At 30.2% G+C, this 27,142-nt stretch overlaps 1 protein-coding gene across 1 annotated transcript in view; it reads left to right on the top strand.

The window, feature by feature from the left end:
• LOC126746284 (zinc finger protein 84-like) overlaps nucleotides 1–27,142 on the top strand; it is a 153,671-nt gene that overhangs the window by 107,666 nt on the left and 18,863 nt on the right. Inside the window, exons 2-4 of the mRNA XM_050454453.1 lie at nucleotides 12,322–12,607; nucleotides 15,752–16,000; nucleotides 16,056–16,225. Of these exons, the coding sequence (XP_050310410.1) occupies nucleotides 12,322–12,607; nucleotides 15,752–16,000; nucleotides 16,056–16,225 (705 nt within the window). The remainder of the gene's footprint in view (nucleotides 1–12,321; nucleotides 12,608–15,751; nucleotides 16,001–16,055; nucleotides 16,226–27,142) is intronic.

The raw sequence follows: 27,142 nt of genomic DNA, 5'->3' as shown, positions 1-27,142 counted from the left end.
TTTAAATAAAAATCTTTAACACTCAAAAAAAATATTAAATTTAAATTGAACTAATTAAAGCACTAAGCAGCGTTAAATCAATTTTAGTTTAATTTTTCTTAGTCAAATTACCTACAAGCAATTTTTTATAAAGTTTTGTTATTGTTTTTTTTAATTAACTTAATTTAAAGCCAACTTCTGTCAAAGATTAATATAGAAAAGTTTCCATAATTTCAATTTTATTTAATTTTTTTATTTTAAATAATTTTGTGAGAATGACTTACCAAAATAGCCAAAGCGAAGCCGTGTATTTTACGATATATAAATAATGTCTTATTTTGTATAATATCGTTTAATTTTTTCCAAATTAAGCATTTTTTAATACGAACAAATAAATAAAAACGTTATTACTAGTGTCTTAGAATGCATAACTTTAAAGGATGTGAGGCAAATTTTGTTACTTATACTTAAATAAATTTTTTTTGTTATATATGTTTAACAAAAATACTTTTCATAGGCATAACTGGAAAATCAAAATGTTCTGAGGACGACTAAATAACAAAACTAAAATATCTATATATATTCAACGATATTTGATATGAAATAGTTTATGACTTGAAATAAATAAAAACGTTACCATTAAGGCTTTACAATGCATAACTTTAATGGTTTTTAAGAACGTTTTCTTATTTATATAACTTACATATCTCCTAACTTATATAATAAGCTTCGTACCAATTTTAGTGCTCTGAGGATGAATAAAAATCAACATTGGAAAGATGCAAATACATTTTACGAAATTTGTTTCATAATTTCGTAAACGTTACGATTGTAGTGTTACAAATGCATAATTTTAAAATCACCTAAAAATATTTTCTAATATGTTATTAATTAATTGGATAAAACTATCATACAAACTTTTAGAAATTTCATACCTTGTTCAGGTTTTCATCCTATTTTTTCCTAAATTAAAAAAAAAATTCAGGGGGCAACCAGAGCTTCCATTCGATCTAATTGAATTAAAAACGCTAAAGAAATGAGGCTCATTAGAACTCCTAGATAAAAAAATTGTTTAATTCTTTCAATGGAATCATCAACTCCTTAATTTTCCAGATCCAGGAATTGCTGATTATTAGTTCGTTTTCAGGGTAAATTTGTAATGTAGAGAATATTATGCATTTTTCCAAGATTATGCATGACTTTAAAGGAAATTATGGACACAAAAACGAGAAATTAAATTGGTCAAAAAAACTTTAATCAGTTAAAAAAAAACGGTTTTTTTCCAAATTTGTCGTCGATGTCGATGACCTAACAAAATAGCTGAAACATTGCCGTGGGTTAGACGATATTTCTATAATAACTTATGCTTAGAATATAATTTAAATGTTATTATTTTTATTATCAATGAATGGTTAAAATGTTACTATTAAGACATTTCAGTGCATAACTTTAAAGTCTTTCGAGAACATTTTCTTATTTATACCCTTATTAATTATTAAAAGTATAATCCTTAAGAATTAGCAACTAATTTAAACCACCTTGTCTATTATTATAATTTATTTTTGTTGACTTTTTAATAGTAGCTTAGTTTTTTTTTCCAGTTATTTTTTTTTACCTTTAATTAATAATAACAATAATGTTTGTTTATTTAGCATATTGCTACACACAAGTACAACATTACATATTATAATTTTTTAAAACATATTTATAATATCTTGATAAAACTAGTAAATGTAAAAAGTAAAAATAAAATTAAGCGAATAAATAATAAGAGAGTAAAATACAACGTTAAACTACACAAATAATAAAATTAGATATACCCTCCTAACAACCGTTTAAATTTTTTTATGTAACTAGATTCCTCAATATTATTTAATAACTTATTTATTACTTTAAATTATATTAAAATAACTTAAAACGTAAAACTAATTTTTTTAAATATCCTTCGTGGGCATAACTGAAAAATAAACATGTCATATTTTGATGGCTACTTAAAAAAGTCGAAATATTCACAGAAATCGTACGATATTTGCTTAACAATTTAGCTCGGTATATAACCTGAAATAAAAAAAAACATTATCATTAAGGCTTTACAATGCATAACTTTAAAGAATATGAGGCACGAAACTAATAAAGGGTTGTATTTTGCTAATAACATAAAGTTTTTTTAATTAAGAATCAAAGAATGAAATAAAATACATAAATATATATTATATAACATACATAAATAATAACATAGTCTACATAACTATCTATATTTCTTTGATCTTTTGAGGACATTTTCTTATATAAACCCTTTATATTTGTAAATAATTTAATTCTTAAGTGATAGTAACTAATTAATACTATCTTGTATATTAATTTAATTTATTTTTTTGGATGTTTTATTGATAATTAACTTAGTACTTTTTTTCAGTTTTTTCTTACACCCTAATGATAATCTTACAGGAATTATTTGATATTTTTTTTTATAATGCTACTGAGAATTAAAGAATATTTGTTATACATTTAAATATATATATTAAGGGACATTTATACTGTTGTATAATTTTAATTTAATTATTTATGTTACACATCTTTAATTCCACTTTAAATTATAATAAAATACCTTAAATTGAAAATTTTAATTTACGAAAATATCTTTGTGGGTATTACTGAAAAATAAAAATATCATATCCTGAGAATGACTACATGAAAAAATCAAAATATGCTTATAAACTCATGATATTTGGTTAAAAATCTTTTACCATTACAGCTTTTAAGTACATAATTTTAAAGGTTTTTAAGAACGTTTTTTTATTTCTATAACCAGTTTTTTGCCAATTTTAATGCTATGAGTAAATAGCAACGTACTTCGTAAACGTTACCATTAGTACTAAACACAAAAGTTTAATAGATAAAATTGGCAAATAAACTCTAATAATTTTCCAAAGTTTTCCTCCTGTTGGTTCCCAATTTTGCACACAGATTTTTTAAGTCCCTCTAAATCTGTATATTAAAATAATAAAAAATACAAAATAACTAAACCGCCACCACTGCACATACTCTTATTCTTTCTCCAACCCCGCACCTTGTTGCACTCTTATAACAAATAATTTGCTTAATCGATTTGCTACTGAATAATGCATCTCAGCATCGAGATGGCTCCCTATCTGCACGCAGATCGCTTCTTGAACGAGAATTAACAAAATGAAAAAAAAAGATAAAAAAAAATGACCCCGTCCATCGCGTAGTCTTCGTGGCAAAAATCTCTTCAGCGGCAACCGAACCAGCAGAAATATAATGATAAGGTGGCGTTTATAAGCTCGCCCCTGTATCGTTGTTATTACCCGGTAGCTTATTTCGATTTCCTATAATTATGATCTTGTATCTTCTTATATGTGCGACGTTCTATCTCATTGGATCGCCTTGGATGACCGATCCGTATCTAATCAAGAAAGTATCATAGTGGTTAGCGTCTCGAGAGTGCGCCTTTTTTAATTTTAAAACTGTAATTTAAATAATTGTCGGTTATGAGCAGACCGGGGATTTTCATTCATTAAATGGCACTGGACACTCTTAGTTGATTTATGGAATAAATTATTAATTATTTTCAAATCAATGGGAGTTGTAATAATTTTTATGGGTAAAGTCTATAGAAATAAACGTTGATTTAATTCGATTAGTTTTAAGCAAAGTGGCTACTAGTTGATAGTACCAGGTAAAAGACAATCTGTAAACATCAATATTTTTTACATTTTTACTGTCTTTACACTACATAACAGGTATAAACCAAATATTAATATAGAATACCTAATAAAAAACAAACTTAAACCTAAATAGAAAATTGAAACAGGTTAAATTCAATTAAAACAACTAAAAATTACAAAAAGAAAAACACATAAGTGAACACAAAACACAAAACAATAACACACACATCTAACAGTTATAAAAGCGCAACAGCTTTACAACCACTATATATCAAACGAAGATTTATTATAGCTTCAACAAATGTAACACCACCCCAGTAAGCTCTTCCTGTAAGGCAATTTTAACATGTTGCGTTTCCAGATAAGTGAATTGGTAGAATGGCCGACGATATCACCAGACCTAACACCCCTCGACTTTTTCTCTCAGGTCACTTAAAAAGTGTTTAAAACGCAACCAGTTTCACTTGACGATGTTTGGCAACGGACTATGACAGAATGTACATCTATTCCAAGAGAAGTGTTTCAAAATGTGAGAAATGAGTTTGAAAATTGATTATACTTTTGGTTAGCCCAAAATGGAATGCATTTTAAGCATCTCTAAAAACAGAATTTATTTGATTTAGCTTATACCTTTCTTTGACCCTGTATAAAATTGAGGAGAGTTCTTATGCAGGTGAATACTACTCCAAAAGACCTTTAATTTAAGATATCACAAAAGGGGTGGTGCTGTTTCAAGCATTGGGCTAAAAGGGTGACTCACCCTTCAACCAAAATATAGTAGTTGTAGTTTCTAAGAGATCAGAGCTATTGGTAACAGATCAGAGTAATAAATTCGGTTATTGAGCAATTTATCAAGAATATCTGGGAAAAGCAGTTTTTTCTAGTTGCCAGGGACTGCATATCAAATGTCGAAAGCAACCTCTCTTGTAGATCCTTTAAAAGGGTAATATTAATGAGTCTTAAAGAAGAGGAACTTTAAGAACCCTCTCTGGACCCTTTCAAGGCCCTCTGTGCAAGTATTATACTCTGGTGAGCTACTGAGGCATATTTCAACTTTGACCTCCCAAAAACATAGAAAAATATTTTCAGCGTATCAATGGTATGAAACTCACAGACTAGAAAGGAGCCCCATGGTCTTAAATGTTTTATTTACAATATTTTATAAATCAATAGCAGACTGTCGAAGATAACTCCCAAGTCTTTAAAGGAACAGACGTAAGCAAACTGGTGTAATCCATTAAATAATTAAAGATAACTGGATTAGATTTTATGATAAACAATTGCATTTGACATTTATTTATAGATAACTTATTTAATTTACACCACTCAATTAGTAAGTAAATATTCTTCTGGAGAGATGGACAAGTTAATATGGGTGAGAAGCTTAAGGTCGTCTGCATACAGTAGAGTTACACAGCCATGTTCTTCACAAGTATCATTAATAAAGATGTCAAACAGAATAGGTCCCAGAACTAATCCCTGTAGAACTTCTGAGATGGAGCTGTAGTCTGTAGACGCAGTGCCGTTGACAGACACAAACTGCGCCTTGCTAGATACCCAGTACCTTATCAAATGCTTTTTATAGGTCACTATATATGATATCCAATTTGGAAGAGACATCCAGAGTTTCAGAGGTAATTTGCGCGGTATTTACTAGGTTAATCGTTATAAGATGTTAAATTCTTTTGTGGACCACTAATTATAAGTATTTAAAACATTATCTATAATGGTAATAGGTCTGTATTAAGTGATTTAGGTTCCAAGCTGCAGGAATGGTGCTAGAGGATAAGAAAAATTTTCAGTTTTTGTCAAGGCAAAAGAATTTATCTTAGCCTCAATTATTATAAATAATTATTCTGAGGTTAAGTAATTAAGAATTAACAGAAAACACATTTTACATAATACAAGCAAATTATCAAAAAATGAGCATCGTCGCCACTAAAGTTATGCCTTTATTAACACATTTTTTATTTAATTAATGAAAGTGAGATAAGTAGAGTAAAATGATACTTATTGAAGTATATTAATGCACCATGTACCTTGCCAAGTACAATTAATTTATTCCAATAAAATCATTATTCATTAACAAATCAGCTTACAAAGTGCGAACATATTTCACGCCAAAGTGAATTAGGTTTGTCGATAAAAGTAAAGGGTGTTCCGCTAAGTTAAGTAATCCGTTCACTCTTGGGGTAGCACCTAACTCGCCGTGACGACGATTATGATATTTATTACGGTTAATAGCTTACTCACTTATCATGTATATATTACTTTAATTAGGCCTCTATATAATAAACAATATATATTTACATTATATGAGATAGGTACAAACTAGTTTAAAACAAAAAAAAAGTAAAATACATGAAACAAAGAAAAAAGAGCAAATGAAATCATGAGAATCAGTTAGTATAGGTACTACATCGGTCTCCGGCTGTCGTTTCCCCTTGGCAAAAAAACAACCCGAGAGAGGTAAGAATGAATACGAAAAAATGCTAAAGAGCGGTTCTTTGTGGATAAACAGTAGCAATTGAAGATAAGCGCGGTCGCGACGAGATCAAAGGCGAAACGCCGCCACAATGGAAGCCGCCGGCAGACCTTATTTGCCTGCCGTATACCGACTCCGTTGGCTACTGTGTTCTTACGGCAACAGGAATCTGCACCGAAGGGATAAATGCTCAGACCACTTTGGTCAAGGTACGATTTAAGATGGACAAGGGGTACGTTAACGTTCAAAAATGTCAAGCGAGTTAAATGGTAGCTCCCGGGCATTTGATTTTTTAAAAAATTAATTTATTTGAGAACCATTACAATTACATATAGCATGGGATAACTTCTTATACAACACTACCATTGATATGCTTGTACCATTTTAAAAGATTGCCTGTAGGGAGTTCCCCAGATGAATTTTACAGGATCCTAAATCACAAATTATTTAGAAAAAGGCTGCTCACAAAAAAATACACAGAAATTAGACTGCCTCCTGATTACCATATTGGTAATGGATTTTATCTTTGGCACATACAATGTAAAATATCAACTAGGCTTTGTTATTGTGTCTAAGAGAAACTGAGGAAGTACGAAATCCTCTGTAATGTTGGTATTACACTTATTCTTTACTGAGTTTTGGGAAGTTTTCACAAATTCTCAATGACAGAAAGACTGCAGCGAGATCGTAATTTTTTGCTACTATTTACAACTAACTATTTACGCTCTATGTATAGAGCTGGTATCCCCATTCTCCATTGAGGATATATAACTTTATGAGGGTGCATGTCTTTTTTTTATTAATATTTTCCCTAGTGGTTTTCCTTGATTTTTTTTTAATGTTTTTACATTCCTATTCGATTTTTTTTTAATAAATAATTAAAATGTATTGCAACTGTTTAATAAGTAGTTGTTTAAGGTCTTTAAAAGGGTTGTCTCAATTGTACTACAGTTTACTGATGGTGCAGGCAAACGGTTGTTTTAATCGAGAGACACTCCTATTTGTCATAATAAAATAAGTGAACACAAAAATGTAACTTGATTATAAAACTGACAAATAAAATCTTTTTGTATTGTATTGTATTGTATACCATTCTAGCCATGAACAAACCCTCGACAAATAATTTTACTTCTTACAACGTAAGCGGTTTTTCTAATTTAATCTTAGATATTTACACGAGCCTAAGAAGTTTTAACCATCACAAATGACCTAGTCCTGACAATATACATCCCATTTTACCTAAAAATTGTTGCTTTATCCTTTTTTATTTTTTATACATAATCAGTCACTTAAAACAGATCATTTTCCAAAATTTTTTGAAAATGAGTTATATGGTTCCCATCGTTGAACAATTTGATTTTAAAGAGAATTCATCAGCAGAACTGAACCTGCTCTTGCTTATCCATTTTCACTGACTTGTTCACTGACTCGTTTGACAGGGTGCAACATGAGATCTTACTCAATAAGCTTCTTGGTCTTGTCTTAGAGTGGTTGAGGAGCAGCTTTACTAGTAGTTATTATCCCTCAGTCTGAACCAGGGAGAAAAGGCTTTTGCAAATTTGTGTGATATAAGAAAAACAATTGATTAACTTCACTATGAGATTTTGCTGGGTTAGCTTTGTAGGAATGGCCTTAGAGAAGCAATGCTGGATTAGTTGCAATCTTTCTTTACTGTGACACAACAGGTTGTCTGTGACTGTGGGTGCTCCTTAAGGTTCTGTTCTGACCCTGCTATTGTTCGTACTTTATGTAATTGATCTTCCTGTTGTCTTAAATGGATACATTTCTATATTCTGTCTATAATTTACTGGTGATACCAGATCCTCTGGCTTTCTTAAAGGAGTTTATGCAGGTGAGTCTGCGCTCCATTACGAACTAATGCAATTGCAATAGATGACATTGCTGGATGGTAAATTGGTGACATAACAATTCGCAGTAAGATAGTAAAATTAAACTCCAATAAGTTTTTAGGACAACAATTGGATATCTGCGTATAACGTGATTGTTACTTTTTAAGTTTGTATGGAAAAAGTACTCCAATACTGTATGTATTGGTAGTTTTTTTTGCAATAAGATCTGACCCGATCACTTCACACTCACTCACCCGAGAAATCACTTGCTAGGATTAACAACTTTACATCGTTTCCATTATCAGTCTCCTTATAAGTGTTAAAGGGGTCACCTAGGTCCTCTGCTGTTTAACTTTTTCAATGATATCAAATTCGATATTGAAAATGGTTACGATTATTTCATCCTATTTGATAACCTTAACTTGTTCATGAGTTAAGGTTATCAAACCTGATGAGTGGCATGATTAAGTTTTTAAATTTTTAATTTAAATAACTGCCTTGCACTTTAGGATGATCTCAAAAACCCGGCACTTTGGTGCCACGGATCGATCTCTTCATCTCCAAATGCAAAATGATCAAATTTTCTCTAATAAAACAGCCATGTAAAGTTATTTATCATATCAATAATATTCCTTTAGAGTGCGTGCAGCAGATTTGAAAGTATTACTTTACTTACAGATATTTTAATCATAGGATCTCCATTAATATAGTGTACTTTGCCTTTGTCAGAACTCACTTGAAGTATGTCTCTTGTGTCTTCAACCCAAACAATGCATTTAATATCCGCAAGTAGAAGTAGAAGATAATGGTCCATAGGACTCGTGCATTTTGAATAGGTCTATAGCTGGTTTCTTCTAATTTGTTATCCTGGGTATCAATCATGGTTTGTATATTTCTCAATTCATCGAAGTTAAGATTGTTGAGTTTAAAGGCTAACGGCTAATATTCGCATTAGATATCAAGTTTGGCATCTCCATGTAGTGGAATGAGTTTTTGCTATCATGGTAGCTTCTAATTTGCAAGCCCTGGATGTACATCCTACAACTGAGATTAACTTCTAGGGAAACAGTGCCTTGTATTGGAATATTGTCTTTATTTTGGCCGTACTGCTGTACAGCTACAGTTTCCTGTGATGAGACGCAATCCGTTCTCCTTGTTCAAGTTTCTGGATTTGCAAAGACTTGAGTCTACATGGCTCAATCATTTCAAGGATGTTTTGAACACATTATCATCTGAACTTTACATGGTGGGTCTTCTGATATAATAAGGGGAATGTTTTCTTCACAAAGGTATATTTCTGAGTGTACTTCTCGACATTTTGCCTTAAACAACACATGAGTATTCGGTTTTAGGAATTATTATTTAATATTTAGAGGCACAGGTTGAGAATAAAGGTTTTATACCTAATCCTACTGACTGCGCCAGTTAAATAGCTAGCAGCCAGTAGCGCCAGTACCTACGAGCATTTGTTTTTAAGAAAAAAATAAATTTGTTTAAGAACGGATTATAATTAACCTAACTTAACTAAAGCCCTATAGCTGCTGAACCGGTTTAAAATAAAATATGTTTTCTGACAAAGGCTTATCATACAATTAATATGCAGTTAGTATCCGTAACTAGCACATTTAGTAAGAACGTAGTCATTCTTTTGGAAGTCGTTATATGGAAAGAATCCATCAATGGACATTCTCAGTAGGTAACTCATAACCTTATGTGAATTTGTTTTTGTTTAACTGCTAATTTTTTAATTTTGATGTAGTTATGTTAATTTTGGGCCCTATTTTAATCATTGTTCAAATCAATAAAATGTCCTAAAATTTTTATAATATAGCTGATTTTTTAGCCAAAGCAAATTTGCGTTTATATATAAATAAGATAATTGAAATACTATCCAATTCTCTTACATCTGATTTTGAAATAATAAAAAAAACTTACTTTGGAAAATACGAAAATACAAAAAGAAAAGTATACACTTAGGCCCATACGAGTATTTATATACGTTAATACTGATGAACAGTATACCAAAAATTCTTTTAAATTCGTCTTAACAATTTAGAATTTTATTATAACCCCAAATCTGATTTTGTTAGGTGTGGTGTCCTTATTTAACAATATTCCAACAGACCTAATTATACAACTTGCAAAGAAAATGATCATAAATTCAACCACATTGTCATCTGAAAATAGATCAATTTCTTTAGTTATTAAATTTTACCTTTGACAATAATTATTTTAATTTTGAGGGTAATTTGCATAAACATATTTTTGGATTAGAAATGGGTAGTTTCTCTCTCCAATTTGTGCCAATATAGTTATGACAGAACTACAAATTAGTTGCTTGTCATTACTGTCTTTTAAAATTCTACTCATTAAATTGTACCTGGACGATATCATTACTTGTGTTTCAACTAAGAAAATTCAAACCTTCAACTTTTTTAACCAAAATTAGTTAACATTGGAACAACAGAATAAATAATCAGAACTAAAAATAACAAAATAAAAACGGAGTGGTACCACATCTCCATTTTTTCCGAAAGTTTTCTTAAATTTCAATCTATGAAAACGAATATGAAGACGTTAATGCTCATATTTTCATAAGTCTTTAAAATGAAATATTTCATTAATAATACAAAAAATTTAAAAATATTCGGTTAACAAGTACGTCAGTACAAATTTTCAATTTACAAGCCGTTGAATAAAAAGTTAGGAGAAGTTTTGTCCTTAAGATTTGTTGTTTCTGTACAATAATTAATCACCATTATTTAAAATTTTTCTCATCAATTGGACACAATACAATTAGTACATAGATTTAGATGATCGAAAGAACCTGTTATAAGCTTCAAGGTGCATTTTAAAAAGTTGCTTTTAATAAAACGTCAATTTAAATATATCTCGTAACATAATAAAAAACTAAAATAAAAACATAATAAATAGAGAGAATTTTAGTATGAAAAAATGTAATAAAAACAACTATAATTTCCGATTAAGGTATACACATTTTAATACATATTTTGAAAAAAAATTAATTAATTATGGTTTTTCTCTAATATAGGTTTGTTAAGGACAATATAGGTAAATATTATTACCATTTTTCAAAAAAAAGTTCGGTAAAATAATTATTATTAAGGGTTATTTTCCTTATTTAAAAAGCGGATCTACTGAGCCTTTAGTTATTAATTATAACCATTATAACTAATACACGAAAAAAAAAAGTAAAATCAGGAGCTATAAGCCAAGCCTCTAAAGACCGATAAGATCAAGCAAAATACATACCTAATCGCCGATATAAAGATTATAATAATTTCTTATGCATGCTTACACCGCTATTTGGTGCGCTCCTTTTTTTACCCTCGCGGTTCTATAACCGCTAAACCTTTTGAAAATAACCGCTATTTCGCCACATTCCCGTCTAAAGTGTATTTGCATAGCGAAGCACCGTGTAATTTAGAATCATTTTCCATGGTGGAAAAAATCGGTTTACTGGATGGCCAGTGCTACTGGGTTGTATTTTATGTATAATAATATAAAGGCGACGTATGTGCAGTGAAGCTGGAAGGAATATCTTTTGATTGATGGCCGGGCTGTTAAGTTAGATCGTTCATGTGCATCAGATAGTGTCTAGCAGGATGCATAAAGTGCATTAACGGGCATTTTTTCAGGTTTAGATTGATCGATCATGCAAGAAAGGGGAATTGTGCAAAAATTTATTGGATTTACTGTAAAGTTGCGTGTATAAGTGGTCGAGGATCAAGATTATTTATTATTATTATAACTTTAAGGATTTTAAGATTAAATAATATAAGAAACAGTCTTAGAAAATAAAAAGCATTTTTTTTTGTTCTGCCTATTTCTTATTTTATAGAGACCATGATTTTCTATTGTAGATGCAATATGACACAATGAAGTACAATAGCGCCAGGCATCAACTTGAAAATGTTTAAAATATTTCAGTGGCGGTTTTCGCTGTTTTAATTAGGCAGAAAGGGAGACACGAAAGGTGCTTGGAGACCTATTTAATAAAATAAAATAATATTTTTATGCATAACTTATAAGGCTATATTGCCTTTTTGAATAAAATATCTTTTATGGTCTCAGTTTTAGACTCCAGTGAGTTTTTAGTGCAATATAAATAATATTTAACAACTTTTTTAACATGTTCTGCTTATTTTGAATGAAAACCATATTTTCTCTATTTTCCCAACATTTATATTAATTTTATTAACTTGATTAAATACGATGCATATTTTTCTTTTATTTGGATGGTATAATATATAAGTTATACCAATATATGCATACTTATAATGTTGATTTGTTACAGATCCGGCATAGGTTCGGCTGCTTTGACGAAATCACCTCGAGCAGCATGGGCCACAAAGTCCGGCACTGTAACTGGGTGCGTTTTGTAAGGGTTGCTACAGCCTTCAACCCCTCGGTGAACTTCGTAGCAACGAAAGTGAGGGGCGAACCTGTTTACGAGGCTGTAAAACCGATTGCACCCGATACCGAACTGATGGTTTACTATTTGCCCGAGAGACCTGAAGAACTGTTTTTCGTTAGGATGAGGGCCAATTTGTATAGGCAGACGATGGACTCTATTTTAGAAGGTAAGTTTCGGGCAGAAAAATTGCGTAGGGAGTAAGAAGTTTGGAATTATTATCGTATTAATTTTATCTTAATAAAACAGAAATATTTCGAACTAAGTTTCTCTTTGACCACTCCTATTAATCACTCTGGTGCGAGTAGGTGACTTCTTGTTCACATCAGCACATCTTTCTTAAAATAACTGGTTCCATATATGGATTAGATCTTGAAAAAAATTTAAGCAGGTATTCTATGTCATAAATAAGCCCTAGTTTGTTATAAACATATATTGAGCAGTGCTTCCTCTCGGTGTTAAAATTATAAGAGAAAAAAGTCTTTTAATTATACTTGAAGTTCAAGTTATCCAACCAGTTCTTAATATTTCGATGAAAGTGGGCTAGACAAACTAGGTTTCTAAAAAATTACGTAACGTCAAGCATCTTATGTTATACGAAAAAGTGTACTATGAAAAAACTAGGGGTTTCTAAAAAAATTACTAGTTGGTCATCATAAATTTAATATATATTAAAATGTAAAATGAAACAAATCAGGGGTTTCTCAAAAAAACTAGTGGGTTGGATCTGTGGAATGGATCTTCGAAGAAATAAAAGCAATTTATCGTGAAACAAACTAGGGGTTTCTAAAAAATAACTAGTGGTCATAATTCAAAATGTATGAATAAATAAACTAGGGGGTTCTACAGATATAATTAGAGGTTTTTTGTACTTTCAATTTATATAAAAGTGTATCGGGAAACATACTAGGGGTTTCTAGAGGATGTTTGTACTAGGGTGCATAAAAAAACTGAACAAACCAAGTAAAGATTCGTACAGAAATTAAATTTGCCTTTCATTCGTTCGACATTTGTAAATGAATACTAACTTTGAGAAGAAAAATATAGGAGTCCGTATTAAAATAAGTAGCGGTTCCTAAAATCTTTCTTCGATATAAAAATGTGATTTAAAATAAATAAAAGTTCGTAGTAAAATACTCCCATATATTTGTTTGTTTTTGTCAAGTTTCTTGAGGAATATTTTTACACTTGACCTCACTTTTTCAAGAGTTAATTTTTACTATTTCTGTGCAAATAGTCTGGATAAACTAGAGGTTTCTAAAAAAATTAGTGATAAATTATCTTATGTTTGAAATTAGGGAAAAGTGTATCATGAAAAAACTAGGGGTTTCTAAGAAAAATACTAGTGGGTCATCATAAATTTAATTTAATTCAAAATGTATATTGAAATAAACTAGGGATTTCGAAAAAAATAGAAAAACTAGTGGATTATCTTTCAAGAAATAAAAATAGTTTATCATTTAATAAAGGTTTGTAAAAAAATTAATTGGAGGTTTTTCATATTTTCAATATTTATGAAAGTATATCGGGAAACACAGTAGGAGTTCCTATGAAAATTACCAGGGGGTGCTGGTACTTGGGTGTATAAAAAAATTAAACAAACCAAGTAAAGATTCCTACAGAAATTAAATTTGCCTTTCATTCGTTCGACATTTGTAAATGGATAGACTTTGAGAAGAAAAATATAGAAATCCGTATTAAAATAAGTAGAGGTTCCTAAAATCTTTCTTCCATATAAAAGTGTGATTTAAAATAAATAAAAGTTCGCAGTAAAATACTCCCATATATTTGTTTGTTTTTGTCAAGTTCCTTGAGAAATAGTTTAACACTTGACTTTACTATTTCAATAGTGAATTTTTACTTAGTTTCTCTATTACTCACCCTGGTGCGTGTAGATCACTCCTTGTTCACTTTAGCACCTCTTTTTTTTTAAATAGTTGGTTCCATAGTAGATCTTACCCAAGAAATTTTAACCACGTATTCTACGTCAAAAATAAGCCCTAGTTTGTTATAAAAACATATATCGAGAAGTGCTTTCTGTCCTAGATACAGCGTGTTTGAATTATAAAAAAAAATTATTTATATTTTAAGTTTCTAACATTTCGTGGGCTGGACAAACTAGAGGTTTCTAAAAAAATTACTAGTGGGTCGTCATAAATTGAATATAATTCAAAGTATATGAAGGATTAAACTAATGAATCAAGAAACATACTAGGGCTTACTAGGAAAGCTACTAATAAGTAAAGATTCCTACTAAAAATCAAACAAATTTAAGATTCCTACAGGAATTAAATTCGCCTTTCATTCGTTCTACATTTGTAAATAAATCTAACTTTGAGAAGAAAAATGTAGGAGTCCATATTAAAATAACTAGCGGTTCCTAAAATCTTTTTTCGATATAAAAGTGTGATTTAAAATACATAGAAATTCATACTAAAATACTCCCATATATTTGATCAGTTTAAAAAAATTAAATAAGTAAAAATTAATAAATAATTTAAAAAAATTAAGTTTAATCAGCACGCCTGCACTTGTCACTATGATAAACTATTGACAACCTTTAAATATTATTAATACTCGAAGCTGACAACAATTTTTTTTCTCTATGTCGCACTTTGCTTTACTCAATAAGGAAATTCCAGTTTTTTATGAATATGTTTAATAATGTTTTAAAAGGAAAAATTAGAAATAAAACGGTCATTTACGAATTTTACTTAAATTATTCTTTCCTAAAAATAGTACGTTTGTGTGTGTTGAATTTGTCTAATCGTAGAAAATTGCTACAAAACCGTGGTAAGCAATATATTACAAAAAAATTACTAACAAAATTTCAATTTTTATTCTCATAGCGTATAAATGCAAAATATAGTACTGCTATAATACTACAATTTAAGCTTCTATATCATTCCTCATACAAAATTGTGTGCAAAACATTTTATAGTATGAGAAACGTTTGTCATTGTTTTCCGTATAAAACCCAACATTAATTGTCATAAAAGGAAATGCATATTTACAGTAATATGTCCCCTTTTTTACAAACTACACAAATTTCATCACGCACTTTGTATAAACATTGCTTGCGCCAATATTCAATGCCTTAATGACGTCTACTAAAAAGACAATCCTTCTTGCCTTAAAAGTGCACAATAGCGGCCACAAAAGACGACAATTAAAGCCAATCAAAATGTTAAATTGTGCAAAGTATCCGATAAATCTGTCAAAGGACGACGAATCAAATAATCCATTGTTCGTTCTTTGGTTGACTTTGGTTTTTGCCGTAGGGGAGTGACTGAAATATCAATTTTTCTTCCAGACTCCCCCTTAGACCTTTCGATGTCGCTCCTCTCTAGAGCGCTCTCTGGGTCACCACCTTCGGAACATGACGAAAGGAAATCGGTGTCAGATGACTCATCGGCAGCCTCCTCACAGGGTGATTTACCAGAAACGACCGTGCCAACCCCCAGGGCGAGACCAAGAGAACGAACTCTACTACCTTGCGGAGTATGTAATAAAGCTTTTGATAGACCTTCGTTGTTAAAAAGGCATATGAGGACACATACAGGTATTAGACTAGTAATGAACATATATTGTCTTTAAATCATTTTTTTGTTATTTAGGAGAAAAACCTCATGTTTGTATGGTTTGTGGCAAAGGCTTCAGTACATCGTCCTCACTAAACACACACAGGAGGATCCACAGTGGTGAGAAGCCTCACCAGTGTCCTGTTTGCTTGAAAAGGTTTACTGCGTCTAGTAATTTGTATTACCATCGAATGACACATATAAAGGTAGGCAATTATTACTAATTTAATGCATAATTTAAGTGGATATAATTCCTTTTTTACTATAATCTAACTTAGGGGAATTTTTGCTTATTTGTTTTGATTAAATTTGATGCTTTTATAAGTCAAAAAGCATCTGCTAATAAAAAAACTGTTATTTTTCAATAATCCCCAGCAAGCTACCTGCTGTGACCCACGTCAACTTCTTATGACAAATCTGATCACTTAAGGGTCTAATTCACCCTTTTCATCGCGGAAGAGTGACGTCTCATTGTCCCATCGATGGGTTTCCCATATGCCTCGTTTGAACTGACTCGACGAAGAAGACACACAAAAAAAAACGGAATTATTGTAATTATGATGTAACACATGGTGCACGATTTTGTTTTCTTTCGGTTTTTTTTTGTGATGGTGCACAAGGTGAATTGTGGCGGGATTTTTTTTTTATTTAAAGAAGTAGTGGGGTATGCGTCAGGTTTTGTGGGGTGCGATGCACCTGCTATGGACGTACGAAAAGTCGTTGGGTTCGTAAGGTAGATACTAAATATTGGAATTTTTGCTTGAAAATTGGCTTTTAAAGACTTCTAGCGATTTTTTTTTAATTTTAAGGTTTTTGTAAGATTTTCAATGTGGCCGTATAAAGAAATACTAATTAAAATATTAAGTTTTTTCAACATTTCCTATTTTTAAATAGTGTTATCATTTTATAAATTCCATTTAGCCTTGTATAATTTTTTTAGGAAATTTAAAAACCAGATTAAGAAACAGCTTTATCGAATTTATATTTTATATAAAATCTTTTATTAATATTTATTTATGTTTAGTAAAAAGTAAAAAAAATTAGACAATGATTAAGATATTAAAAGGACTAAAAATAATGTTGACAATGTTAAAAAAAATAAATATAATTTACTTAAAAAGAATTTTGAAGCAAAAACAAAAGCTCAGTTATTTTAATTACTTCAGTAGACATGAACGCGGTCAAAACTTAGTAAGAAAATATAAATAAGCAGTAAAAGAATAAAAAACAAATATATTAAGGAATATATTATTTGGTTGTAAAACTAACTATAACAAAGAACAAAAAATAAAAATGCCGATAGAACAACTAAAAAATGCACCAAGGCCTTAACCAAGGAATTTCTCTAGTGCTTTCAATAATATTCATATAATAAACTTTCTTGGAATATGCATCAAAGGATTGTTTCTTATGATTAATCATTTCTGAAAATGATTTTCTCAATTGTTTTATTAATTATTTTACATTTATTGAAAAAATAATATATTAATAAGAGACATTATTTAAAAAAAAAGCAAAACCTAAAATTGTGGACATATGTCTAAAAATTTATATATTTTCACGTAAAAGTAAATAAAGCAATAATTAAAAAAAACATACTTAACAATAAAAGTATATAAAAAGTTAACGTAAAAAAGTTGTCGTATTTTTTTTATTTTTTTAATAAGTACTTTTCAGAATATTCTCATAATATTTTTATTATAAGTATATTAATATTTATTCCTGAAATATTCGTATAAGATCATATTAAATTTTACAAAAAAACTAATGTTCTTTATATTCTGTCTAAAAATAGAAACAATTATATATAATTAAAAAAAAGCGAAAAATATACAAATCATTTAACAAAATTTCTTAATATTTTGATAAAAAAAATTACTAAACAAAAAAATTAATTAGTAATTAATCACATTAAAAGAAAGTTAAAATGCCTATAAATTAATGTATTATTTCAAAAAAGTGTTTTAAAAAGTCAATTTTCTTAGAAATTATGATAAGATGGAAAATTGATAAATAAAAAATTATACAAATATTAATATATCATATATGAATAAAAATTTTATTGCCTAAAGTGATATTCCTAAGATGTTCGAACAAAGTTGCATTGCATTTAAAAAAAAGCATTTTTGTAAAGTAGGAAAAATTTATATAAAATTTTCGCAAATGTAAAAAAAATATAAAAACTAAGAAGAAATTCAATTCTTCTTAACATAAAAATAAACAAAAATATAATAAAAATAAATACTGCTAAAATTATATGGAAAGGCAAAATAACGGGAAATTTATTATATTTCATGTAAAACTAAATATTTAAAGTATAAAATTACAATAATTTATTTAAAATTTATCCTTACAATTTAATAATTTTTTTAGTAAGCACAATGCTTTTCCGAGAACATTCCTGGAATTTTATTTTTTTAAACTTCTAAATATTTTTAGGATGTCATAAAAATATACCTAAATAAATCTAATTTATAAAAACAGTATAATAAGTAAGAAAGGTGTTAAAAATAAATAGGAACATGAAATTAAAATAATTTAAGTTAGCTAAATTACCATTTGAGCGATTGAAAAAGTAAATTAAATTTCATTTAATTAAAAAATTATTACTAATTAAAAATTTGAACTCAATTTACTTGGATTTTAAATATTTATAACATGAAATTAAAATAATTTAAGTTAGCTAAATTACCATTTGAGCAATTGAAAAAGTAAATTAAATTTCATTTAATTAAAAAGTTATTACTAATTAAAAATTTGAACTCAATTTACTTAGATTTAAAATATTAATTAGAAACGTTAATAAAACTCCAAAAAAAATTATGAATGAGCACAAAAAGAATAAAAAACTAACGTAATATAATAATTATTCTATTTTGTAAATGAAAACAGATACATTTTATCTTTTTAATAAAAAAAACAACCAAACAAAAATAAACTACTAATAAACCACATTACAAAAACTATAAAGGTATATAAAAAAATCTTGCATAAATAAAATAATTTGCTATTTCAAAAAACAAATAAAAAATTATAAAAATATCAATCTATCATATTTTTTTTGAGTGTCATACTAACTGTTCACAATTAAATCTATTTATAAGAACAATGTAATAAATGAAAAAAAGGTTCAAAAATAAACAAAAACATAACACACAATAAAATAATACAAAAGTATCAATAAGGTAATTGAAAAGGTAAATTTTATAATTTTCAACCTTAAAATAACGAAAAAAATAAAGAGCTTTAATAAAGGGTGTTTTTTTTAGAGGCGGAGAACTTTCATTTGGCAACACTGTTTTTTATGACAGCCGACCTGACTATTATTTTTAAATTAGTTTGGTTTGGCAATTCATCATGAACAGACTCACGCCGGAGCAACGCTTCCAAATTGTTCAAATTTATTTTGAAAGACATGGTTCTATTCGAGGAACACATCGAGCATTACGTGAGTTTTATGGTGCTCATAATCGTCCTTCAGAGAGATTAATTCGAGAAACTGTTGATCGTTTTCATAATACTTTTACTCTAGTCGACAATACGCATCCCGTAAGACGCCGTACAGTACGCACGCAACAAGCGATAGCTGCTGTGTAGCATAGTGTTGATACTGATCCAAATGTGCCAATTCGTCGTCGTTCTCAACAAGTGAACTTTTAAGTGAAGGAAAATTTTGCACAAAGATCTCGGATTGCGAGCATATAAAATTCAACTTGTCCAGGAGTTGAAACTCCAGGATCATCTTTTGCGCCGTACATTAGCTGAATGGGTGGAAGGAAAAATTGCTGTTAATCCACGATTTCATATGAAAATTTTGTTCAGTGATGAAGCACACAATTAATGGCTATGTAAACAAGCAGAACTGCCGAATTTGGGGGGATGAGAATCCACGAGCTATTGGCGAAAAACCATTACATCCAGAAAAACTAACCGTTTAGTGCATTTTATGGACCGGTGGAATCATTGGTCCTTCAGAAATCAGAATGTCTTTAGAAATGCTGATGGTCAGAACGTTACAGTAAACGGTGGGCGATACAGAAACATGATAACCAACTTTTTTGTGCCTTAATTGGAAGCCGTTGCAGGCGTTGCAGAAATGTGGTTTCAGCAGGACAGTGCCACGTGCCATACAGCTCGCCAAACAATTAATTTACTGCAAGAGATATTCGAGCAACGAGTAATTTCAAGGAATATACCTGTAAACTGGCCAGCTCGTTCGTGCGACTTGACGCTATTAGATTATTTTCTTTGGGACTATGTTAAGTCGCATGACTACGCTGATAAACCCGAAACACTTGAGCACTGGAAAGCCAACATATGACGCGTGATTGCCGAAATACAGCCTGCAGTACTGGAAAGAGTGTGTGAAAATTGGACCTTTAGATTACGCCACGTACACCAGCCGTGGAGGTCACATGCCCGAAATCATTTTTAAATATTAATGTCAAAAAAAATTCTTTAATATAAGAGCAAATTCGTTCATATCAATAAAATATTTTGTATTTAATTTCAATTTAAAGTTCTCCGCCTCTAAAAAAAACACCCTTTATTATTAATAATAAAAATAGTAAAATGGGGTTTCTGGACTTACCCAATGATGTTTATCAGTATTTTTCCTGGACTAGTTGATCTAAAATAGTAAAATTAGGTGGAAAGGTTCATTATTTAACCGCTCAGCACCATGCAGAACAAATCTTATAAATTCCAATCTTAACTGGGAGAAAATATAGGAAAACCTCGTCGTCTAGGAATCTGACATTTACCTAAAAGTAATAATTAAGATGTTATATAGCCTGGTCAACCTGTAAATGCGAAACTTGAAGAAGAGGTTCTCTGTTATTATTAATAATAATAACTTTTATAATAAAAATAATAATGACTACATTGGACACTTAAATTAAAGCTTACAAAAGGGAAAGGTGAAGCTATTTCTTGCATATTCGAAAAGAAGTATAAATATTTACTTGTGTTACATAAACGAAAAAGAATATTCTCATAAAATAAAAAGCATAATATTTAGAAGAATATTCTATATAAATATTAATTAATGTTCAACTTAGTCTAATAAGAAATTTTAAAGATATCCACCGTGTTTGACACTAATGTCCAAGGAGCATGTTCAACTTACGAGGTGACCACTCACTTTAATGTCCAAAATCTCAAAAATTATTTACAATATTTTTAAGAAATAAAAGGCATGATGTTCATAAGAATGTTCTTCATAAATAATGTTTCAAATCTAACTCAGTTTAAGTAAAATTTTTAGAGATATTCGACTTTTTAGGCAATGATGTTCAAGGACAATATCTGACCCTCAAGGTGTAATATGAACTTTCTCTAAATTTACTAAGAAAATATTGATTATAGTTCAACAAAGGGTATTTTTAAGTTTATTTAATCACCCATAGTAGCATTCGATGTATCTTCACAAGAATCTGGCCAACCAAAAAAAAGATTCAGCGACATTGAACGTAATTGATCATAAATAGCCACAGAAGCCGAAGCCAGTTCATCGTTTAAAACGTCCATCAGGTGTCAATCCGCGTCCGCGCAATCTGTTTAATGTTGTCTCTCCTTCGTTCTTCCTCTTGTTTTTTCCTCGATTTTACGTCATTCATTCAATCTCTATCTACGAGACAAATCCGTTTGTCTCTTGTCTATTTATTCGTTTTCTTAACACTTTTTTTAAACTGTCTGTCTCTCTCTCTCTTATAACCTGTTGAACGTTAAACTTTGGCATTTCATGTCGTTCGGCTTCAGTGGTTTTTCCTGTGTATGTGTGCGTTGACATGCGGAAAAGTTCAGCTCTTTGTGCGGTTTTCTCAAGTAATTTTAGACGCGACATCCTCGTTACGATCATTTTTTTTTTGTTATGTCAAACCGGTCTGGATTATTATTTTTGCGTATTTTTGTGTTTTAACTGCTTCATCAGGCGATTTTCTCATGCCCGTCCCACTTGAGAGGATTTATTAAAAAATCTCGCGCTAAGTCCTTCATTTAAGGGATTATGGTCATCGGGGATGAATGTCACACACCTGTCAACTGCAACGTTAATGCTATTAGTACGGGAATTAGTGCGCTAAAGACGTCGTTTTTATCGTGTTTTTTTTTAATCATTTTTACTGTTTTTTTGTTTTCTTTGAAGGGATTTAATGTGGGTTGGACAGAACCAAGAATATATGTCTCTATTTATCTCGAATAAATTTGAAATATCCTTCTTGAATGAATATAATTTAAAGAAATGTGTATGTTCAAATTTAATTTTTTTAGAATTCGTTATTACAGAAATACTTTTTTTAAATATTTCTCACGTTTTTATAATAAAAATAAAACTATTTATTTATTTATAAAATCTTTTATATTTGCTTGTAGCACTTAGGTATCTATAATAAATAAAGAGGTGCATAATATGCGATGATAGTGCATCTCTCAGTTTGTTTGTCTTGACGATAAACTAATAGAGGTGAAAACGTCAACTCAATATAACACATGTTTGTCGAAGCTTTTTTTAATTTTTGGCCTTAACTGCAATTGGTTTATTTCTTCTAGGCATTTTAGGTATCTATAAACAATTGACTCAATTAGGAATAAACACAGTATTCTCGTAATATTTATTAAATATATTTTGCTTTAACCGATTAAAAGCGCTTTGTTTATGTCTTGCCTCTTGGTTATGAATGGACTATAGAAGAAATAATTGCAATGTTATTTTGTATCGCATTTAAATTACAACATATGCAGAATACCCATTCCCAACTGCCTGGAAGAATTAAGGCTTTTACCGGTATATTTCACCAGTTTACAAAAAGTCCATAAATCATGAGGTTCTAACTTAACTGCCTGGAAGAATGTTTTTTTTTTCGTATAGGCAATTAAGGGCAAAAAATAACAAACATACTACCAGCCAGTTGAGTTAGAACCTGATAATGTTTTGATTTAACCTAATGAAATGAGTCTTACCCTATCACATAAGTCAATAATAAATCTACATTGTTTTTAACAAAATCTGATGAAAACTTTACATATAAGGGTAGCTTCAAGTTATATGGAAACAAATGACAAATTATATGCAATTTTCAAACAAAACTAGTTAAAATATTGTTGTGAAATCAATCTGCTTAATGGAGAGCAAACAGTAATCTTGATAAATTAACATAATGGCAAGTTTGATGTATTCTGCAATCACTTCAGAAAGTTAAAAAATTTTGAAATTTTAAAAACCGAGTTGGAAACTAATGCACTCAACTGCTACCTGGAATAATGTTTTAATTTTTCGACCTCAATACCCTGGACGAAATAAAAACATTCTTTCAGGCAGTTAAGTTCGAATCTAGTACTCTCTATGTCTGCTACTATAAATGAACTCATTCTATTTCTGGCACTCAATGGCCTGAAAGAAATAGACATTCTTCCAGGCAGTTAAGCTCGAATCCAATTGTCTCTATCTTCTGTGAGCTTCTAGAATGCACTCAACTGCCTAAAATAATGTGTTTATTTCTTGCCCTTAATTGCCTGGAAGAAATAAAAACATTATTCCAGGCAAATGAGTTAGAACCTGATGCTGTATGTAAGCTCTTAAAATTTACTTGATGGTAGATTGAGGAAAAGAGGGATATAAAAGTTAAACAAAAAACTATATGCAGTTAGCGTTTGTCTAACTGTAATCTACCCAAAAAAGCATCTATTCCCAGTAGACTCTTAACAGGATAATTAAATCGTTAATAAAACAATTTTAAAGCCAAATAAAGCAAGTAAGTTTCCAAGTCTAAAATGAGTGTTATTTTAGTGGGCGTTTCGACCTTTTTTATCTGGCCTGGCTTTTTCTATAAGTAATTTGCTGACTACGAATGTTCTTCTAACAGGACCAATACAACCAAAAAAAAGATAAATTTCTTTAGCATACATATTTCAAATAACATGCAACTACTTCCCGTTTCTACCCAAAATGACATGCATGCCTTTGACCAAATCTTGTATGTATGTCGCCAACATACTAATCTTGTAGTCCAAGAACCGATGTTTAACAAAAAAAAATAGTAATATATTTTATGCTATACATATACGTGTAGTGGTAGTGGTGGTACTCTCGCATGCAAGAATGCCGTTCGTACTGGTACTTATTTGGTTTTAACTTGACAGAATGCATGTAGCATATGGATTTTTTCTGTTGGAATGTCGGGTACTCGCTTGAGGAATGAGTATACATGGTTTTTTTGTGATAAAATTAAATTGAATTATTGCTTAATAATGAATCAGGAGTGGTCTTTAGGTCTTTGCAACAAGATTTGAAAACCCAACATTTGTGCCGTAAAGTTTATTGAAAATTTCATGGTTCTTACTCTAAATGCTCGTTACACTGTTCAACAATTTAATTTTTTTAACCACCTTAATACAATAATACAAGGAACATAAAATGTATTTTTCCTTGCATCAATACACCTAAACGCCCTTTAACCACATCTAGATAAAACGTCTTTTAACGTCTTATCCGGTACCGAATTTTTTCCCATAAACGATTCACTTGTTGCTTGATATTCGACCCCTTGCACCCATAATTGCTGATTTAAATTCAGAAAAGCGATTATGTGGGGCACCGGGATTCCACGGCGGGTGAACTCCGTGTGAACTCCTTGGAGAAACTCACGGTTCAAAAGGCACGGGGTCTAACCATTGTCTTACGTTATGGTTTAAGGTGGTGCTGGGTTCCATGTGTCAACTACCATCGTGGCCTTGATGAGTGGGTTCTTTTTATGTATATACCGAGTTTGATGTTTTTTTTTTAATTTGGGCGATTTGCATGTGGTAAAAAAGAGGATAGGGATAAAACCTACGAGGAAATTTTCATATAAAACTATAGTTAAAAACCTAAAGTAATAATTCAAAATATAAAAAAATACTAATAAATCAATTGTTACACAGGATATATTCGTAAGTACTTCTGATAAAATTCTCTTTTTTATCTTAATTTACTCAATTACCTTGCATTTGAAACTACTGCATTTGATTTGCGTATGATTTTGATAATACTGTCAGCAGATTTTGGGCAAAAGTAGATTTTCCGAGGTTTTTATTCTACTATCAGCACGGATCTTTTTCCAGGTAATTAAAAGCATTGAATTAACTCATAGGAAGCATCAGGCTTCTGTTAAACTACTTGACAAAGAATTTTTTTTTGTTTTAGAGCTTCCAGTCTACCTGCCTGGAAGAATATTCTTATTTATTCCAGGCAATTGAAACCATTTAATAAGCTCATAGAGAGAACCAGGACTTAAATCTAATTATTAAGAAACTAGATATATTCTTGCAGACAATTAAAAATATTGAACTATCTTGGAAAAGAAAGCATTATGCTTCAGTTGAACTATTTGTGGAGCAATATTTTTATTTATTCCAGGCAGTTGAGAGCAATTTTTTAATAAGACTTATTTATTAGGTTGACATATAATTAGACATAAATGTAAAATTAAAATAAAAGAATGGTAGAAGAAATAAAACACAAAAAACTATAAAAGCAAAACTATAACGAGTAAATTATATGAAGTTTATGCTTTAAATTGCTTGCACTAAAGAAGGAGTAATGATCTGAAAAAATTTTACCTAAATTAATGTGTCATTAATAGTTATTTATTGAGAAATATATATTTTTTTAATTAAATTGTAAAATGATTTTATTTTAGTATATTTTAAATAAAAATAAGTTAAATAAATATATATTCAAGAACAAGTCTAAGTAATAATTCAAAATAAAAGAAGAATGTTAATAAAAAATGTTAGTTAACTTCGACAGGGTGAACTTTGGTCTCTTGCTGGCCAATTTGGAAAGTGCTGGTTTTCATGACTCCCTCTTAAAATGGCCAAAGAGTTTTCTGATAGGAAGAACTTAGAGTGTGAAGGTGCATGGCTGTACTTCTGCACCTACTGATGTAGTCTCAGGGGTTCCTCACGGATCTCACTGTGCCCCTCTGCTCGTCAATCTGAATGATATTGTTAATGTGATCAATCATAGTTCTGTAAGTATGTTTACTGATGACCTGAAGCTCTACATGCAGATTAAACAGGTGAATGATATAGCCAAACTTCAGGAAGACCTTGATGCTTTGTGTGAGTGGTCAGTGATGAACGGATTGAGGCTCAATATTTTCAAGTGTTCCTACATATCATTTTATAGAGGTTCGAATAGATTTAATTTTACATATAGTATTCTTGATTGAAGTCCTTGCAGTATATGAATGTAGTCAAGGATTTGGACGTGTGGTTCGATGAACATCTGAGATTTGTTCATCACATCTCTAAAATAACTTTAAAGGAACTAAGAGATATAGTTTACATCTCTCTCTGCAAGCCTATATGACTCCTTTATGTCTCACTGGTTAGATCTAATCTTAAATTCTCTTCAGTAGTGTGGTCTCTTTTATATCAGAATTAAATAGATATGATTGAGAGAGCGCAAGATGGGTTTTTACGGTGTGCTGCATTTAGAATGGGCATTAGCTTTGACGAGTAACATCGTGAGGACATGAGAGTAAGACTTAACCTGGATACATTGGTCAAAAGGCGTGTGAACGCTGATCTTTGTTTTGTCTTTAAGCTGGTAAATGGCATGATTAATGCTCCTGACCTTCTTTCTAAAGTAGGTCTCAATGTTCCAAATAGAACTCTACGCAATTTTGACCTTTATCATGTTCCTATGTACAGAACTGAATATGGCCATTCTCCTATCGATAGTTCTCTGAGTGTCTTAAACGCTCATAACATTGATTTATGTAGTATTTCACTGTCCGTTTTTAAGAATAGCCTGAGCAGACTATGGCTGTAATGGTGTCAACTCAGTTCTTAGATATATATATATATATATATATTTATTTACATTGTATCACCTCACTAGGTTAAGTTATCTATTATGTAATAATCTATTTTGTACATTTATTTTGTAAAATGGGGATTCCCGTAAATTTAATATTAAATAAATTATTATAGATGATATATTCGTCGGATCTCTTGATGAAATTCTCTTGCTTATCTGAACCTATTCCACTATATTGCATTTGTCAGTTTTTCAACTAATTACCATTTATGATATAAATATATATATATCATATATCATGTGTGACACTATTAGCAGA

Source organism: Anthonomus grandis, chromosome 17, assembly GCF_022605725.1.
Source record: "Anthonomus grandis grandis chromosome 17, icAntGran1.3, whole genome shotgun sequence".
NCBI lineage: Eukaryota > Metazoa > Arthropoda > Insecta > Coleoptera > Curculionidae > Anthonomus > Anthonomus grandis.
The sequence above is the reverse complement of the archived record's forward strand: the minus strand, read 5'-3'. Positions and strand labels throughout refer to the sequence as shown.